Source organism: Colias eurytheme, chromosome 1, assembly GCF_061535395.1.
Source record: "Colias eurytheme isolate Ceu_HAF_F1 chromosome 1, ilColEury1 Martin Lab GWU primary, whole genome shotgun sequence".
Classification (NCBI taxonomy): Eukaryota; Metazoa; Arthropoda; class Insecta; order Lepidoptera; family Pieridae; genus Colias; species Colias eurytheme.
Window position 1 is genome coordinate 3,025,516 of NC_142980.1, and position 20,378 is coordinate 3,045,893.

Below are 20,378 nucleotides of genomic sequence, written 5' to 3' on the forward strand. Positions count from 1 at the left end.
AAAATATTATTTAAAGATCAAATTCATAGAAGGTAAATCTTTGAACTAATTATTCGAGCTTTTTTTGTTATTTGTATTTTCGGAGAAACAATAAGGTTTAAGTTAAAACAATAAAAATTAAATATATGTATATGATAATATCAGAATTTATATGATAGTAGCCCACAATTCATATCTTACACTAAATTATATAAGACTGTTTGAAAGAGAGTTAGAGCAATTATATTATAAGTAAAAAGGTGTAATGACGTCGAAATGTGGCAAATTATCCATATTTTACTTCATTTATCTCTTTTACGGTAACAATAATTGAATCATGCCATCTTACTTTGACGTCTAATCGTGTGTGCGTTAGTGTGCCGTTTTTAAGGATTGAATGTTGTGTTGGTAACTTATCTACACTATTGTTCTTTTAATATCATTTATGTTAACTTTAATATTAATCTAATTTTATTAATATTAGGGCCGATTTTTTAATGCTTGGATAAAACTTATCCGTCCAATAAAGTATTACACGATAATATTAAAATGTCACGTAAACTGTCAAATACGGGCAATTAGAATACGTTTTTAAAATGGTTGTTTTATACATTATTCGACGAATAAGTTTTAACCAAGGATTGAAAAATCAGCCCTAATGATCAATTGCTTATCAAAACTAGTTAGTAGTATAATTTTCAAAATGTAGAAATTAACACTATTTGTACTGTTTGATGTTCTAAGTAAAGATTGAAAAAACTGCACTTTAAAAAGCACACAGAAACGCAAACTACACTAACCTCTTGCGGCCTTGTAAAAAAGGCCAGTCTATTTTCTAAAGATTGCTATGTAACACAGTGAAATCATATTTAAATATATAAGTAAATAAAATAATATTTCCAATAATAATGTCTCTAACAAACAGTCCATAATATACTTCCTCATCCCGTACTCTCCGACATGCGCCTTTCATCTTGTTCCAATTGACTTTCAATTCGGCGTCCTTTTAGCAATATGTCCATTGTCCTGAAAATGAAATTTAAACATTTATTAGACAATACAATTTTATTATTTCACCTAAATATTGCATATTAAGGGCCGATTTTTCAATGCTCAGATAAAACTTATCCGTCCAATAAAGTATTACAGGATAATAATAAAATGTCACGTAAACTGTCAAATACGGGCAATTAGAATACGTTTTTAAAATGGTTGTTTTATACATTATTCGACGAATAAGTTTTATCCAAGCATTGAAAAATCGGCCCTAAATGGAAGTTTAAGGAAATTTTCATTTAGAAACCCACGTTCGTGTCTTATTGTAAATTATATTATAAAATGTAGTAAAACGGACAAAGTACCCTTAAATACAAAATCATTGCAATGCTATGCACTAAAATAAACAATAGCTTTCTAGAAGAATTTGACACTTTATTTTATGGCAGTTATGTTCAAAGACTATTCTATCGCTTAGGAAACTCTGCCTAATACACGCGCGGGCAGACTTTCGCTTCGGACAACATTTTTGTAACCTCACTGAAAAACCTTAATTTTCTTTTTTTTCCAATACATTGGTTGCTCGGGTTGCTTGGAAGAAATTGCTTGAAGCAATAAAGCCGCCCTTTGCATCAAATGTCCTATCTGTGTGTGTGAAATTTGTATTTGTTTTGTATGCAATAAATTATAAATAAATCCATACTAATATTATAAATGCGAAAGTAACTCTGTCTGTCTGTCTGTTACTCAATCACTCCTAAACTACTGAACCAATTTGCATGAAATTTGGTACGGAGATATTTTGATACCCGAGAAAGGACATAGGCTACCTTTTATTGCGAAATATGTACCACGGGCGAAGCCGGGGCGGACCACTAGTAAATAAATAAATTAGAAAAATACTCACAAAGCCAAAACAAAAACCACCGCCTGCGTGCACACGGTCAGGTAGAATATCGAGTTGATGTGCCGCGAGTCGAGCGTCGCCTTGTAAAGCTGCGAGTACACTATCGACGCGAACATTCCCACCGCGTTCTCCATTACTGACAGAAACGCGAACGCGACACCTGGTGACAAAAGATGATTGATTTTTGAAGTGCAACGTCTTAAGGCGCGTTAAGAGCAAGAAGCTTATATCTAATACACTGGAGATTGCACTATGAACATTAACTTGTAACAAGAAAATATGACGTTGAATGACGCCTGTATGTTTTTTTATTTCTTTCACACCTAACTTGGCAAGTTGAAAGTTAAAATTAGTTAGTTAAAATTTCAAGGTCGTGTCATGCCAATACCGTCATGTCATAGAGCTAGGCGACGATTTTGGTATCTTTGAATCTTGTCAAAGAAGTTTCACTTCCGATACGTGTGACATGACTTTTACAAAACCTGTATCGAATTACATAATATATGCATTGTTTGTTAGTGATTTAGAAAAATAAATGAAAACTAAAACGAATGAGTATTATCAACAGCAGGAGCAGTAATATGAAGGTTGCCTGGCCTTTGAGCCATAAGGCAGATAATCTGATTTTGAATGGTTTTGTTTTACTTTTATTTTAAACTAGATTTCCACCCGCGGCTTCGCCCGCGTTTTCAAAGGAAAACCCGCATAGTTCCCGTTCCCGTGGGATTTCCGGGATAAAACCTATCCTATGTGTTAATCCAAGTTACCCTCTATATGTGTGCTAAATTTCATTGTAATCGGTTCAGTAGTTTTTACGTGAAAGAGTAACAAACATCCATACGTCCATACAAACTTTCGCCTTTATTGCGAAGTATATTAAGAAGATAACTAGCCGCTGTGCGCGGTTTCACCCCCGTTAGTCTTAGCGTGATGATACATAGCCTATAACCACCCCATAACCTTCCTCGATAAATGGGCTATCTAACAGCGAAAGAATTTTTCAAATCGGACCAGTAGTTCCCGAGATTAGCGCGTTCAAACAGACAAACTCTTCAGCTTTATAATATTAGTATAGATTGTACAGAAAAGAGTAAATATAATATTTCCCGTTTAGTCCTATATACTCTCTACTATATACTGACCTCTTTCGCTCGGGGTCAGCACCTTACTGGCCATAGAGCGCACGAGCGACACGACGCAAGGCCCGAGCGCGGCCGCACTAGCACCGACATACATGAGCTGCCCGCTCGTTGCTTGCGCGTATATCAAGTGCCCACCCATGTGCGCTAGAGCACCTAACATCACTATTAGCTGAAAGTGTATATTTATTTGTTGAAATAACGTAAAATATGAATTATCCAATGTGGGTTGTATTTGTAGTATGTATGTTCTTATCCAGTATTTTGCGAACGGGTTTGCGAACTCGTGCGAATGTGCGTGACCAGCATTATGATAAATCAATGAATTTTCAGAATTTATTGTGGCATTTCTTTATTGCCACAATGCGTTGGGATTTAGAGCCACAACATGAATTTATTACAGTGACCACAACGCGTTGTGAGTTATTTTGTCGCTCAACGATTACTCACTGATTACTCATATAGAATGATACTTTGAAGCCATATTTATCGATTTGTAATAAGAAAAATAACAATACAAATGTCTAAGGGCGGGGGCACACGATGCGTTGCGGACTTGTAACCACCAAGACGAGGCGGGGAGGGGTGAATGCGGTGCGACGTCGGAGCGGCACCGCTCAGTTGTTTTGCATCACAAGGAAGGGCACGCTGTGCAACGCTGCTACGACGCCGCTGCGACATAACAACGTTACGGCGCCGCACCGCTCGTGTGCCCACTGACACGGTGAAATCTTTGCGGTGCGGCGCCGCAACGCATCGTGTGCCCCCGCTCTAACTTGATTTTTTAAAATCTTTGTATAAGTTAGTTTATTTGTACACTAGCTTTCCGCCCGCGGCTTCGCCCGCGCAGTCAAAGAAAAACCCGCATAGTTCCCGTTCCCGTGGGATTTCCGGGATTGCGTCATTTTCCCGGGATAAAAAGTAGCCTATGTCCTTTCTCGGATATTAAAATATCTCCATACCAAATTTCATGAAAATTGGTTCAGTAGTTTAGGCGTGATTGAGTAACAGACAGACAGACAGAGTTACTTTCGCATTTATGATATTAAGTATGGATATTAAAGAGAATAATTAATTTATATATGGATATAAAATACACACCGTATCCCTCCATTCCAGTACTTTTGTCATAAGCGGTATTCCAAAAAGAGTAAAGATCACATAGCAAGTGTTTAAATACGTTTTAAAGTTGCTGTAGTTTGTCGAGTCCCATTTGAATACTTTTGAAGTGTACAGATATAACACGGCCTTTTCATCTGAGAAATTATATAAATGTTAATAGTAATATGATTTATACGTGTGTTTTAATTTGTTTTTATTCAAATAGGGAAAATAAATATTGTACTACATATTTTAAGAAAAACCTTTAAATGTACACTTGGTAATACCCGAAGTATACAATTTTGAATAATAAATAGGTCCTTATTTTCATGATTATATTTTTAACAACAATTTTGAAGTGCAACTTCTTTAGCGCGTCGTCGAGAGTAAAATTTCAAAGTCGAATAATGGCAATACCGTCACGTCATGGACTAAGGCGACGAATTAGATATCTTTGAATCTTGCCAAAGAAGTTTCATTTTTGATACGTGCGCTCGGCACACACGCTTTATATTATTACACTATAATTTAAGATAAAAAATGATACCCACCACGTTGAAACGTATAAAACGCCATAGAAATGAGCAGAAACCATAAGAACATCCTCTTATTATTGGGCCTGTGTTTCGTCAGTGTAACAAACGTTTGTTTTATATTATTTAAGTCAAAGAAATCCTTCAAAGGGTTCTTAATTCCGGCATCTCTTAGTGACACTTGTTCGCTCCGAGTTTGCCACTTTAGGAAGAAAATACAGTGCAGTGTTGCCAGCGCCATGAGACAGGAGTTTATAGCGAACATGGCTGTGAAGGAGCGGTTTACCAGCTTCGTGTATATTAGGTTACCTGGAAATATATATTAATTATATTAATAAATAATTTGTGGCATGAAAGTAGTAATTATGCTAGTTTGTGCGTTTTGTGATTTGTCGGATTTTTTGACGTGACAACGTCTTATAATTCGATAGAGCCGGCTGCACGCACGAAAAAACATGACTCATGCGGCGTTACCTTGCTCTGAGGCGTTCCATGTAGGCTTGAAGTGCAAGCGAGAGCGCGGAACGAGCGACAAAGAAGCACAATAGGCCGTTGTCACGTTCAACTATCGTCAGTAAACCGACTTTACAGACAACCAATTTTTTTTTATTATAAATAGAAGCTATTTTGCTGTAAACAAAAAAAAATATATTCTCCGAAATAATAGTATAGACTCAGGACCAGAATTTGTCATTTACTTTAACAAAGGTAGTTAATTTAGTATGATAATTTATAATTAACTTCCTTTTGTATTTTCATTTCATTCATTTTTATATGGTAGTTAGGAATAACATTTCTAAATGCTGTTTTACATACATCGCAAAAACATAAAAAAATGTATGACTCAGATAACCTCAATACAATGATAAATGCGGTATAGAAATGTTTTACCATAAGTAATTAATTCTATTCGATAACAAAGTTCAAGCGATGTACTTATGAGATTTATTACATGATAGTATTTGTTTGTATTGATAAAAGTGGAGCTATGGATCCTAGTATTTAGACATAGATCTTGTCCTAGGTTTTTTCGAATTAATTTCAATGGAGAAATATTTTGAGATGAACCTAGACTTAATGTCTGTATTTTGCATATAAATGTGTGAACAACTAGCGACAAATAGGAAATTTCTATCGCGGCATTCCTGCGTCTCACGTCTTATTTACTAAGTAAATGACGTCGCGTGTATAAATACTAACAATACATAACTAAACTATTTTTAATAAACGATAACACGTTAAGAAAAATATCAGTAGGTATTTATTCACGTCATTGTCAGTATTTATACAAAAGCCAATTTTCATCAAAATCATTCCCCTTTTAAGCGCAGTCGGTTACTCACCCAGTGCTATCCCAGTAGGCATAGTGCTCAAGTACACAGCGTCCAACACGCCGACGCGCAGGGTTCGATTCTTGACTGAGGACACGTCGGCCAAGTACGCGAAACAACCCGCGAATATGGCCAAGTCCGAGCCCGTCAGTGCAGAAGGGAAAGCCGCGAAGTATATTATGTATTCTACGGGCCAAGCTGGAAGGAAATTTGTATATTTGATAAGGGAATAATGGAGAAAAATATTTAAAGAGAAAAGTAAGCAAGCGTACAGAGCAAGTTGTTTATAATTTCGCTTTTTATAATATTTTGTTACAGTATAAATTGAAATTGAAATAGATCGCATTATTTAGTATGGCCATGAGTACGCGGTTTTGCTACTGAAAAATATATACCTATACAGTAAATAGTTCATGGTAGCGCCTTGCAGTGATCTTTGTCCATTGTTGGAACGCAACATTATTACAATTCTAATTTAATGTTTTCACAGAAAATTAGTAAATTTAAAATAATTTGTAGCCATTTTCTATTTCTTCATAGGTACACATAGTATTGCATTGGCTTGAAATTATTTTTCTACATCGCCACATCATAATAATCATTCAATTAAAATTCGCATTGGTGCATAAAATCATGATTGCATAAGAATTAAAATTAAAAAGAGTAAACTATTCTTTCTACTTCTTGATTTTTTTATAATATCGAAGATCTTGTAGCTAGCATAATATTGAAGTTGCCAAAACATACGTGATTAACAAATTATTATAATTGTAGCTATATCATCTAAGTTTAATCTAGTTATTAGGAAGTAGCTGTGCCCCGCGGTTTTACCAGCATTGCTCCACTACTTGTTGGTCTTAGCGTGATGATATAATATAGCCTATAGCCTTCCTAGATAAATGGGCTATTTAACACCGAAAGAAGTTTTCAAATCGGACCAGTTGTTCCCGAGATTAGCCCGTTCAAACAAATAAACAAACTCTTCAGCTTTATAATATTAGTATAGATGTAGGATGTATTATGATTTATAAATATATTGCGTATCGAAAATCTAATCTTCTTCTTATATATAAAAATGAATCGCAAAATGTGTTGGTAAGCGCATAACTCGAGAACGGCTGAACCGATTTCGATAATTCTTTTTTTATTATATTCCTTGAAGTACGAGGATGGTTTTTATGTAGAGAAAACGCAAATATGTCCTACCACGGTCGAAGCTGGGGCGGACCGCTAGTTGTTTAAAAAAATAAAATCTCAAGATTGGTAAATTATATCCTTCTTTAGTATTAATCATTATTTTTCAAAGACCATTGAAACCTATAAATGCACATTGCAAAAGAAGGTTCCAAAAAGATCTCTGCTTAATCGTTACAACAATAATTTACACAATAGATAAAATGTTAATGCAAGGAAAATTAATTTAAAACAAGTATTCGCCGTGAAATATCGCAAGCATTTTATATTCATGGCTTATTTGCAAGGCATTATCTTATCGAAGTCTAGACAGGTAGAAAGACAAGCAACCGTCACTATCAAATGTAATATATTCATGGGAGTTAAAACTTAATCTTATTTTAATATTATTATTTATTACTAGCGCGAACGGTCCACACATCCATAGGAGAAATTTTTTTCGAAATCAGTTCAGTTGTTCCCGAAATTAGCACGTTCAAACAAACAAACTGTTCAGCGTTATATTATAAGTATACATTGAAAAACTTTAAAATAAATAACAATCGCAAGTGCAAAATCATTTAAAAAAGTAATTGTGCATAAAGATACATACATAGCAGTCGCACACACATACACATACATTTATAATTATTACGTAAAATTTTTCAAGAAACAAACAAAACTTTGAGATAATAAATACAATTTGACCTATTATTGATCTATGATATATTTTATTTCTTATTATATTCGCATTTGCATAATGTAAATTTGTCTACAAAGAATTGTGTATTACATATTTATTTATACATATAATAACGAATGTATAATAACATCTATTCAGGCATCAAACCAATTTTATTCTATTCAAAGGCGAAAGCTGAAGCCTCTAAAAAACTTGAAAAAATAATTAATTGGATATATTTCTTAGAAGTCATTTACAATTAATTATTTTTCGGGATCGTTCACTGACAGAGGCTTAAAAAGTATTATGAAATAACGTTTATTAAAACAGCCCACAGCCGAATACTTTGCTATTATATTACTACTAGCTTTCTGCCCGCGGCTTCGCCCGCGTTTTCAAAGATAAACCCGCATAGTTCCCGTTCCCGTGGGATATCCGAGATAAAACCTATCCAATGCGTTAATCCAAGTTACCCTCTATATGTGTGCTTAATTTGCGTGAAAGAGTAACAAACACACACATACACATCCCCACAAACTTTCGCATTTATAATATTAGCAGGATAGGTTTAAATTAATCATATAAAGATATAGAATACTAGCTTTCCACCCGCAGCTTCGCCCGCGCAGGCAAAGAAAAACCCGCATAGTTCCCGTTCCCGTGGGATTTCCGGGATAAAACCTATCCTATTTCCCGGGATAAAAAGTAGCCTATGTCCTTTCTCGGGTATCAAAATATCTCTATACCAAATTTCATGCAAATTGGTTCAGTAGTTAAGGCGTGATTGAGTAACAGACAGACAGACAGAGTTACTTTCGCATTTATAATATTAGTATGGATTATCTTATTCTCCCTCAGTCCCCGAATCACAGACACAATAGAAAATCAAGATTCAAAACTGTCTATCGAGACTACCTTCTAGGAATACAAAAATCAGTTCCATAATTTTGATATATTTATTTATTTTTCTTTGTTTATTTTTGTTCATTTGCACAGTCTTTCCGCCGTAAGGCGTAAGCCTACAGAGTTATCTACACCTTCCGTGGAATGCTTGTTGGTTCCTGATTTTTATTATTATTTCTTATATTGTGTATTTCCCTTTCATTTGTGTACCTATATGTTTATTGATATTGTATACTATAATTTTATAAATATTTAACCTTTATCTCCCTTGCTATCCATTTATTTAAGTTTATTTTAATTTTCTGCCCTCAAGAGGCATTGGCAGAATATCAGCGTCCGGGTTTCTTTAAAAAACTCAGACATTTATGCTGAGCCAAGGCCTGTTCGTAGAACGCAGTGCACATTAACGGTTTAATTGTTATATGTACTTTTAATATTTCTGTGTGTATGAGTGTTTTCTGTATTGTTTACTGTTTTTTATCTTTTGTGTTTTATTTGTAAGTGTGATTGTGTTCTATGAATAAACGTTCTATCTATCTATCTATCTATCTATCTATTGTGTCGCGGCCCGATCGGGCCGCTCGGTGGTCAATGGGTTAATCACATATAAATATAATATCTTCGCAAATAAATTAATAGATCAAGGCAGATATCTCATATACAGATAGTTAGCATGTTTATTGTTTACCAACACTTCTCAATATAATATTATAATCTTTGCATGTAGTTATTATATGAAGATTACACTTGTACTTAATGTTTAGTTTCACCTATCTTTATTATATGACTTCTAATAATAAACGTATGTAGTTATTTAATAGTTACATTGTAATGAATATTTCTATCATCTTAACGATATTATAAACATAGAGATGCTCATGATATATAGCTTTCGTAATAGACTATTCGAGAAGCAAGGGCCATGTCGCGAAGTTTTATAAATTAAATAAACTATCATGGATATTGCCCTAACTCCTTAAGAAGTTCAAATAAATAAACCTTTAGTCAGTCTTCTTAAAACATTGAAGAGGCGAAAGATCGGTTTATATACAGAAATTTTTTATGTATACAAATATAAGATGTATTTGATCAAAAATTGATCGATAGATGATAACAAGCACAGCTTAACACACACACAAACCAAAATACTTACAATTAGTAGTAATAAACGTGATCATAACAGAGAAGTACAGTTTCCCGATAAGGCCGGCCAGTATGATGATCTTCCTGCCTCGCTTGTCACTGTACGAGCCAAGGAAGAAAGCCAGGAGGAGAGGAACTATGTGGCCCGCTACCCCGTTCCATTGGTGGAACACTGAAGCTGTTACCTGGAATATCATATTTAAATATATATAAATCTCGTGTCACAATGTTTGTCCTCAATGGACTCCTAACCGATTATAATAAAATTCGCACACCATGTGCAGTTCGATCCAACTTGAGAGATAGGATAGTTTAAACATGTAGGTACCACGGGCGAAGCCGGGGCGGATCGCTAGTATTTAAATATATTTGTATGATGTTGGGGGCTTAGACCTCTTATTGTCTGACTGTATTAAATCCTCGTAATATTATCGTCATTATATTTTAATGGCAAAAGTACGAGAGAATGTACGAGGTATGTTTGTGACTGTTTCACGCGAAAACCACCGAACCGATTTTGATGATACTTGGCAGTGATGTAGATTATATATGTACCAGAATTACACATCAGCTAGTTCAAACTTTAGTGTCTTTTACGAGCATACATTTAGAAATTGAACACTTATTATTTCATCATGTTAATTATTCCGACTTTAAGTTTAAACTATATTTAAAACAATGCTTAGGTAGCACTAAGCAGTGCCAATGAAAAATTTTTCATTATATAAACACTTAAAAAAAGAAGTAAATAGAAGTTTATACTCGAAATTTTTGCATTATAATTCAAAGGGTAACTTTAAGGGTAAAGGGTACTTCAATTTAATTCCTTCCTGTTTATTCTATAGTTTTATTCACTATAAAATTTGCAAACAACCATTAAAGAGCCATATCATAATTGTAATACTAACACTAGAATAAGATTTTACTAATAGTATATGGGCTATGTGGCCTGAAATAAATGAAGTTTATTTATATCAATTGTTTATCACGGGAGGGGAGAATAAGCACAAACCTTGACCTCTGAAGATTATAAAACCGCCAAATAAATAGTCAAAAGTCCATCTTTTAGTAAATATTTTATGTGACGGTCAGCGTGTACTGTATATATGTATTATGTATTATGCATGTATATGTTACTACTTAACAAATTCTCAGTTATCCTTTTTATTAAAATTCTCATTTATCTATATGTATATATAAAAATGAAACCCGTTTTCCTTGGTCAAGGCATCACGCGTGAACGGGTGGACCGATTTCGATAATTCTTTTTTTATAATATTCCTTGAAGTACGATAGTTCTTATGGAAAGAAAACATAAACAAGTACCACGGGCGAAGCCGGGTCGGACCGCTAGTACTTAATATTTATCCGTCTTAATCAACAAATGCAGTTTTGATGTTGAGTTTTCAATTTCAGTTCACAATTTTTCCGTAATTTTGTTATATAAAATATTTGAATTTCTTGAGAATTTTGTTATGTCTGGTTATCGATATCTAAAGACACTTTCGAGTGGTTTTCTGATAAAATTGTCATATAAAGACGACTTCTGAATACGGAAAAGATGAAATGGCTAATAGACGAGATTATGTAGCTAGGAAATTGCTTATCTGATTGAAGAAGAAATATTTAAGCATCTATAGTAAGCGTAAATATTAAAATATTTATCTTTTAAATTGTGTTACAAAATGATTGTGTGAAAACTGAAAATGCATATACTGCACAATATATTTAATTACTAAAAAATACATGAAAATTCTTTTATAAAAACCAAACCGCCTTCATATTGTCAGATCTAAACTAAATTTAAAAGGGACCACATGATGATCATCGATGATGGTTTTAAAAATATGTATGTACCTATTCAGCCCGGGTACAAGAATAGGCTATATGATCAAAACATCCAAATCAAAACTAAACAATCATTTGTCGTTTTTAGGCACATCAAGGTAAAACTGACTGGTTAACAATTCTCAGAAAGGTTATAGTTAATTGGCTCTAATTCTTACACTGACTTTGAAATGTCCTTTATTTGAGTGGGAATTTTGAGAACCATATAATAAAAAGATTGAGCATTCAGATTTTATACAATCTTTTGAATATAACTAATATTGCAAAATATTGTAGTTGAAATTGATTGATTAAAAAAAACTACTATCACTATAAAAACAATTACCTATTTTATCAATGGACATAGAAACCATCAACCATTTAAACATAAGCTTAAAATTTACATATGTATAGTATACACTAGTAGAGAAAATATGTAATGTAAATAAAAAAATGCACTACATATTGTATTAAATTGGTATATCTGTACTATTATGCTAGAATACATATATATTGTTACATTAAAAATAATAACAGGTAATTAGATGCTATGGTATGTGAAAAACTACACTAATAGATATGATTTCATAACTGTGCATTACAAGTAATTTATATGTTAATATCCGATTCACCATACCACAGCAGTAAATAATCAGCTGATATAACTTCAAGAAATTTATTCTTGTATCTATAATTATATTCTAATTTTCAATTGTATATTGTGTATCTCTCTCTCTAAGTTGTGATTAGATGAGATCGTAAAGTTAATCATTTAGTACCATCTTTAGCTCTCTACATTTTAAACATTCCCTAAAAAATAATCCTACTTGATTGATGAAACCCCTTGCATACTAAGTTTCTCCTCAATCCTCAACTCCTGTTGGTCTTAGCATGATGTTATGTAGCCTTCCTCCATAAAAGGGTTTTATGGATTTTTCCAATCGGATCAGTAGTTCCTGAGATCAGCATGTTCAAACAAACAAACAAACTCTTCAGCTTTATAATATAGAGGTATAGATAGCTCATTTAATGGAAGAAGATAGCCAGATACATAACATCTATCCTAATTAAACACAACACAAATATATCTTACCTGCACTTGCTTGTTGATGTCATCATATTCGCTTATATTGTAGCAGATGTCTTCACTATAGCCATGGTTCACAGTACATGCTCGAAACAAATAGAATGTTTGTTCTATCACATTGGTTATCATGAACGCCATCATGTAGAAGAACATGACAGGCTCCACTGTGATGTATGTGTACCATGGCTTCCTGGCTTCCACCTAAAAGGTTTGTTAAAATAGATTTTATATGTGTCAGTTTAAAAGATTGTATGTTAAAGTGAAACTTCTTTAGGCGAATTGAGAGTAAAATTTCAAGGTCGCGTTATGGCAATACTGTCACTTCAGAGTAAGGCGAACATTTTAGTATCTTTGAATTAGGGAAAGAAGTTTCACTTTTGACACGTCATGTGCTCGTTACATATAATATAGTATTACAGAACAATTTAAATCTAATATATTAAATTATGTTTGTAATTAAACTCCTTCCGGAGGACTAGACTGATTTTTATGAAAATTTCTATGGATATGAGAATCAACCAGTAAATTATTATTAATGTAGAACAATGTATGCCAGATCAGTTAGTCTTATGTACTTATAATAATTCTAGTGTACATATTGTTTTATAATTTTCCTTATAAGATAAAGAAGTGCAGTATGTGTACTACGGTGATTTAAATGTGTTTTTATTGCATATTGTTGTATGCTTCTTATTGTATGTTATCTAGTATTAAGCACACTAACAATATGTATATTGTAACTAGCGGTCCGCCCCGGCTTCGCCCGTGGTACATGTTTACGTTTTCTCTACATAAGAACCATCCTCGTACTTCAAGGAATATAATAAAAAAATAATTATCAAAATCGGTTCAGCCGTTCTCGAGTTATGCGCTTACCAACACATTTTGCGATTCATTTTTATACTTATATATAAGATGAAGTTAATTATTCCATGATGAACTAAATAATATCCACATATGTAATTTATCAATCCTTATAGTGAAAGGTATCCAGTAGGCACATTAAATATAATAAATTAATTCAAATAAGTAATAAATATTTGACTAAATTTAGGACTAATTAAAAAACATCATGAAATCGATAATAACGTAGATCTCATGTAACCTACAATTGTATTATGCAATAGTACACAAAATAGCAATTTTATGTTTATTTTAAAATCGGCTGGTTGATATCAATATAGGGTTATCTTACATAATATTAAATAAAGTTGTATTTACCATATACGAAGATTCATCCGAATTTTTTACATCCATGTTTGTGTTTCAAATAAATAAATTAAATAAAACTAAACAAAAACAACACAAAATAATTACAACATTTTGTTCCACTCGTTACTTCATAACAACAAAAATAAAGAAAATAATATGTTTTTATTATCAAGCCTACCCTACCACGCGCATTGCCGCCACAATTCACACTTCACAATCACATTTTCGTTCGAACTTCGCATTTCGCTTCGCAATCAAATCGATACGCTGACAAGCTCGGCTGACAAGTGTGACAACTGACAGGACTTTTTTGATGTTGACAGACTATTAAAAACACATGTCGACAGATAAAAATATTAAATACTCTATCAAGCAAACTCTATAGATCATTAATTATTTAATGATTAGCTATCAAGAGACTACTCTTACACTACTCGTCTGCCCGTCTAAGAAACTATACAATTACTTACTAACAATGCAACTAGTACCTACGTCACAAGTGAATTTTTCATTATTCATAATATTATATTCTGTAGCCGCTACTTCTAAGTTCATTCTTATAGACTAAGGGCGTATTCAGAAAGAAAGCTTGAAACTTATAAGCGCTTATCGGCGCTTGTCATGTTCATATATTTTCCTGTCAGTGCTGGTAACCCGCGCAGGAAAATATATGAACATGACAAGCGCCGATAAGCGCTTATAAGTTTCAAGCTTTCTTTCTGAATACGCCCTAAGCTTATAAGCTTATAGACACATTATCAAAGTTATACTTTTGTTTTCTAAAAAAAAGACGGGTTGCACTCCGGGAGAGCCGGCAGAATTAGTGAAAACTTGATTATTAACGTTCAGCATGTTTGATATTTTGGAATGGTATCCGTCTTACGCATGGAATATAAGGGCTTAAAAAAAAATCAGACAAAGCATCTGCTTTGTTTATTTTCGATCAGGCCACGTGTCCAGACGCGAGTTTAAGATTTTATACCCAACGCCGCTAAAGAAGTTTTCACTTCAAAAAAGGAAAAACTTTTAAAAGCTAATATTATAGCCGCAATAAAGTGGGAAACGTGAACTGTCAACTGCTACTAATAAAATACCCATAAAATCATAGATAATATTATGTACAAAGATTTGTGCTTATGTAGCTTATATTATAGTTCACCTTTGTTTAATTTCTCTATATTATTTTTAATCTTTTGTCCTCTTTTCAAGCGAAATCCCTCAGAAGAATAAACCTATAGAGTTCTTATATTGAGACAGAACAAAATACATATTTTCTAATCTACTTACTCTTAGTCAATAACAGCATAAGTCAGATTGAGATAGCGATAGAGTATCTGCACTGTCTTCAAACGTAGCGCGCCGGCAGTCAGTTTGTTTTCCAACCAGCTGGTGGGCTCAGTGCGTCAAGTGTTTTTAACGAAATATTTAGAAAATATAAAGTGTATAGTGTTTCTTTTTATTTGTCAGTGTGCTAAAATGACTATTGTATGTTTAGCTACCGGCTATTACTAGTCGAATGGGAGTTTTGGATGAAAACAATGAAAAAATATCTTTCCATCGGTAAGTGATTTTCAGCAAATTGATAAATATTTATGTTCTAACCCTATTTGAAGGTTTTATCAAGCGCTTTTTTATAAGTTTATGTTGTAACTGTAACATTTACCCACTTTATGGGGTTGTGGAATACAAAAGAATTAAATAATTTTAAAAAAATTTCACAATATTATCACGTTTGGCATTTTGTTTACCACCGTAGTGTTGTAACACATCTAGCGTATATTATCGATTTATGACAAAAAATCTATTTCATATTAACGTTGATTTATTTATTTTGTTTCTTATATCAGATTTATATGTAGTTGTTGTAGCAAATAATATGTAGATGTAAATTTTCTACAGCAGGAAAATAAAAAATACCACGTGGTTGTTTTATTTGACTTATCTGTTTAGTTTGTTGTTTTTCTTTTAGATTATTAATAAATTCATTTTGTTTTAGATTTCCAGAGCTAAATAAAAAATGGGTATAAAACATGAGACGTGTAGATTGGACGCCGTCGAAATTTGATAGATTGTGTTCACTGCATTTCGAGCCTGCGTGTTATCAAGATGGATACTCTAGAAGAATTGTGCAATCTTACGCTTACGTTTTTTTTTGTTCCTTTAGATAATAAATACATTTGTGTGTGAGTGAATTTTTATTTGGAAATACATATAAAAAATTTTACACATTTACTTTAAATGTGTAACTATAGTACGACATAAAAGAGATGAAATTAATTATTTTGGAACTAATTCGTTTTTCATTACCTGGCAACCCTGAATTGGCAATGTAGCTGTCAAGTTGAATAAAAATTTGTTGTTTTTTTCGTGAAGTGGAGAATTAATGAGATAAAATTGTTATTTAGAACAAGAAATTTAAATAAAAAAGGAGATATCATGAAAAAGGTTAAACGTAGCGGTGTCCGTAATGTGGTGTATAAAGTTTTTATTCGGTGTTTGTCCGAATTTCAAGCTGGAAATTTATTGACTGATTTGGAAAACGTTTACAAACGTACAGCAGAATATACCGGTGAGATTCCATTTATTTTTGCTCAGTACTACGTAAAATAGAATATTCCATTAGTAACGAGTGTTTAATGTATGTATGTATGGCGATTATTACGTTTTCGCAAATTAATTTGAGGTTATTTGTATGTAAACAAAAACTAGTTTATATAGTGCGACCAGCACAATTTGAGTCAAGAAGTTATATCCAATCCAACCAGCCTCAAATAAAGTACCTAGTTTAGATTTTACTACATAGTATAGTGATAACTGTTTTCATACAGCTATCTATCTATTAATCAATCAAACCATAAGAAAAAAAATCATATTTACTGTATCATATTTACAGATACTGAAGATGCCCCGTACCCTCTTGCCAGTACTTCGAAACAGAGTGATGATCAGTCCTTTGAAGGAGTAGAATATTTAGATTTTGATGAATTATATTAATGTACAAAATTTATCTACAAAAAAAATAAAAATATGTGGTTTTCAAATCGCCTTGTTTTTTTCTACCCGACGGACCCAGAAAGAGGGTAATGTGTTTGAGCTGCATGTATGCTTGTTTGTTTGTATGTTTGATTCTATGTGCGCCTCTGCAGTCTAAACACTTGACCGATTTTTATAAAATAACTAATTCCAAATACATTTAAGTAAAATTTGACCTAGGTAGGTCAATTAAAATACTAATGTATTTTTGTCTTAAATTACACTATTGCTACACTGAAACAATTATAACGGTTTAAATCGCGGTATTTATTTTAGATTATATTATATACATTTTTGGATTTTTATTCTATAGTATCAAGATCGCTTGCGTCACAGTATCAGTGTTGCTATATGAGCGACGGTGGCGCCCTCATTTATTTTCATCTCTTTTGTGTCGCACTGTATGTGAAAATTAAACGGTTGATTAAATGACAGTTCTCATAGATGAGAAAATACTATTGAAATACATACTTAATATACATGCGTTTTCAAAGAAAAACCCGCATAGTTCCCATTCCTGTGGGATTTACGGGATCAAAAGTAATTTTTCCAAATTTCATTGTAATCGGTTTAGTAGTATTCGCGTGAAAGAGTAACAAACATCCATTCTCACAAACTTTCGCTTTATTAGTAGGATGTAAGGAAAATGTGACTGGTCCTTTATGAACTTGTTAAAATTCATGCTGACTGTGCCTTTCTCCTCACTCCTTTAACTTTATTGATCTTTATTTTAAATTAGTTACATTTCAAGTTTTAAAATTTATTTAAAATATAGTTACTAGCTTTCCGCCCGCGTTTTTAAAGAAAATCCCGCACAGTTCCCGTTCACGTGGGATTTCCGGTATAAAACCTATCCTATGTGTGTATGTACAAAATTTCATTGTAATCGGTTCAGCAGTGAAAGAGAAAGTTATCCATTCTCGCATAATTTCGCATTTATTATATTCGTAGGATTAAACAAATAATGTATTCAACTGAAATTTATGATTAATTTTGTTTTTTTTTATTATTTATTATTTCACGAAACAGTAAATGCAAAATGCATTCACGATTTTATCGATTGAAGCACATCCATCACTATCACCTTCTATCTATCTAAATACGTACCTATAGTAAAAATGGTGCCATGACTATGTTGAAACGTAGCTTGTAGTCTATAGCTATCTCATTCTTTCTTACGACGTTTTCTTTAGATAGAGAGAAACAAATATATGTAAATTGTATACGCTCGATACAAGTACTCTATAGGTTTATTCCTCTGAGCGAAATCCTCTTTTCGGAAATAATCTGTCAGCAACATATGACATAAGTTTTACGTTATCTGTCAAGTCTTTCATCGTTATTAAATTGGAGGGAAGAGTATATTTAAATTTTTATTTTTATTATTTTATCAAGAATAATAAAATATACTCATTTGCTGATTTTTAATATTACAGCATTCTGCACAACATTTTTAATCCTTAAAACGATTTTGATTACAGAAGAAGGTACATTTCCGGCAATATTGGCGGCACTTTTAAATAACGATATGGATCTTTAGGACAATAGAAAGAAGCGGCCAATATTTTAATTTAAAGTACATTTTTGTAAGTACTTATGCTATATTATTATTTGTAGGCACTCTTAAATATGAGGAAGATGGTAGGTAAGGCAGGTCGGTTATTTATAATTTGAGTCAAAAAAAGGCTGTGACTGAGATGTTGCTGAGATGTCAATACGTCGTTTAGGTACCTCCTATATTGGGCAGATTCCGCTCTATTCATATGCTCTATCAATATCATAGAGTAATATAATATGTATATCAATATCCTCGTGTGTTCATGAAAAGGGTGTGTCTTTAAAATAAAACCTGCCAAGTACGAGTCGGACTCGCGCACCGAGGGCTTCGAACTATCAGACAGTCAGACACACAGAGCAAGTACCTAATATAGTAAGTACAGACAGACGGACAACAAAGCTAGCAGTGACCCGCCGAGTGGCGGTTTCACTGCGAACACAAAGGCGGCTCGCAGCACGAGCACTGCGGTCTGCGGATCCGGCAGCTCGTAGCTAGATACGCGGACGACGATGCGTGGACGAGCCGTATCCGATACTTTACGTGATAGCAGGTTGATACCGTATCTGATACTTCACGTGCTACACTGCTAAGTGTGTACCCAGCTTATAATTGTTCCGTTTTCCTATTGAGGTTCGGAACCCTTAAAACACTTAAAATCTGGTTCCTAGATGTCATGAAAAAAAAAAATGAAATGTTTCGTATTCTATTATTTTTTGTAGCTGGTAGCAAGATAGTTCCACAATCATTTAATAACAGAATAATTGAGATATCTTTTTAATATTACAGAATTTTCAAAAATGGTGAACAGCGTATTAAACCAGTATTTGCCGACTAGCCGAGTTTGTTGCTTATGCATACCACCAAAACCAGCTGCCATTTTGATTGCAATATTCGGTTTATTCCCGAGCTTGGTTTATGTTTCATTTTACGAACTGGGTGAAGGGATTTTAAAGAAATTAAACATAGGTGAACTTCAAACACAAATCATTGTACACATCTATGCTGTAATGGGTATTTTATTAGTAGCTGTTCACGTTTCCCTGTTTATTGCGGCTTTAACATATAACGAGGTCCTCATTTTGATATATCTTTGGTGTGTTTTAATGTTTAGTGTAGTTGATATTTTGGTCGTATCTTATGTAGGTATATCTTTAATTATTGACGATTCTATTTTATTTGGCATGATTATTTTTCTGGGTGATTTATTTTTCTGGATTATTGTATATGTTTTTGTACTGCCTGCACTAAATGGATTTCGAAGGAATATTCATACAATAGTTATAGTGTTAAGGTAAATCTGTACGCTTTTTAAATTTAAATGTATTCGACACATCTTTATTGTACAGAGTATTATTAATTAATAATTATTATAGCTAATTAAATTAATAACATATTCCAATATAAAACGTTTATTAATAAATGTATTTCATGTTAATAATTATCTTTTAAGCTGCATTGCAATAATAATTAACATTCGAAATTATTGAATGAGGGATGCTTCAAAAGTCTAATTATGCTTTAAAATATTGGTTTATTAAAATTATCTTTAAAAAAATGTTAATCAATCAAGTTATTGCTATAAATATAACAACTTATTGTCTACCAAATTGCAAATCTCATGCAGTCTCAAGGTACAATGGGGAGGGTGAAAAAATAAAACAATAATAACAAATTTATGTTTAGTTTAATATGTGACTAGAACTTACAAAAAACATTCGTATAAATATCAGTAAAAATAATAAGAAACATTTTTAACGACTAGAATTTTCGTCAA

At 32.9% G+C, this 20,378-nt stretch overlaps 2 protein-coding genes across 2 annotated transcripts; one reads left to right on the top strand and one right to left on the bottom strand.

Annotated features, from left to right (window-relative positions):
- Nucleotides 1–874: 874 nt before the first annotated feature.
- On the bottom strand, nucleotides 875–14,281 carry LOC149910924 (lysosomal proton-coupled steroid conjugate and bile acid symporter SLC46A3). The gene is made up of 9 exons (XM_090103978.1): nucleotides 14,023–14,281; nucleotides 12,808–13,002; nucleotides 9,898–10,072; nucleotides 5,999–6,184; nucleotides 4,674–4,964; nucleotides 4,123–4,277; nucleotides 3,025–3,193; nucleotides 1,883–2,042; nucleotides 875–1,005 (listed from the first exon to the last, which is right to left on the bottom strand). The coding sequence occupies exons 1-9, from the start codon at nucleotides 14,056–14,058 to the stop codon at nucleotides 921–923; spliced, it is 1,452 nt and encodes a 483-aa protein (XP_089960104.1). The 5' UTR covers nucleotides 14,059–14,281; the 3' UTR covers nucleotides 875–920.
- A 5,120-nt stretch (nucleotides 14,282–19,401) lies between these two features.
- Nucleotides 19,402–19,899, top strand: LOC149910925 (uncharacterized). The gene has a single exon (XM_090106977.1). The coding sequence runs from the start codon at nucleotides 19,402–19,404 to the stop codon at nucleotides 19,897–19,899; it is 498 nt and encodes a 165-aa protein (XP_089963103.1).
- The last annotated feature ends 479 nt before the right edge of the window (nucleotides 19,900–20,378 follow it).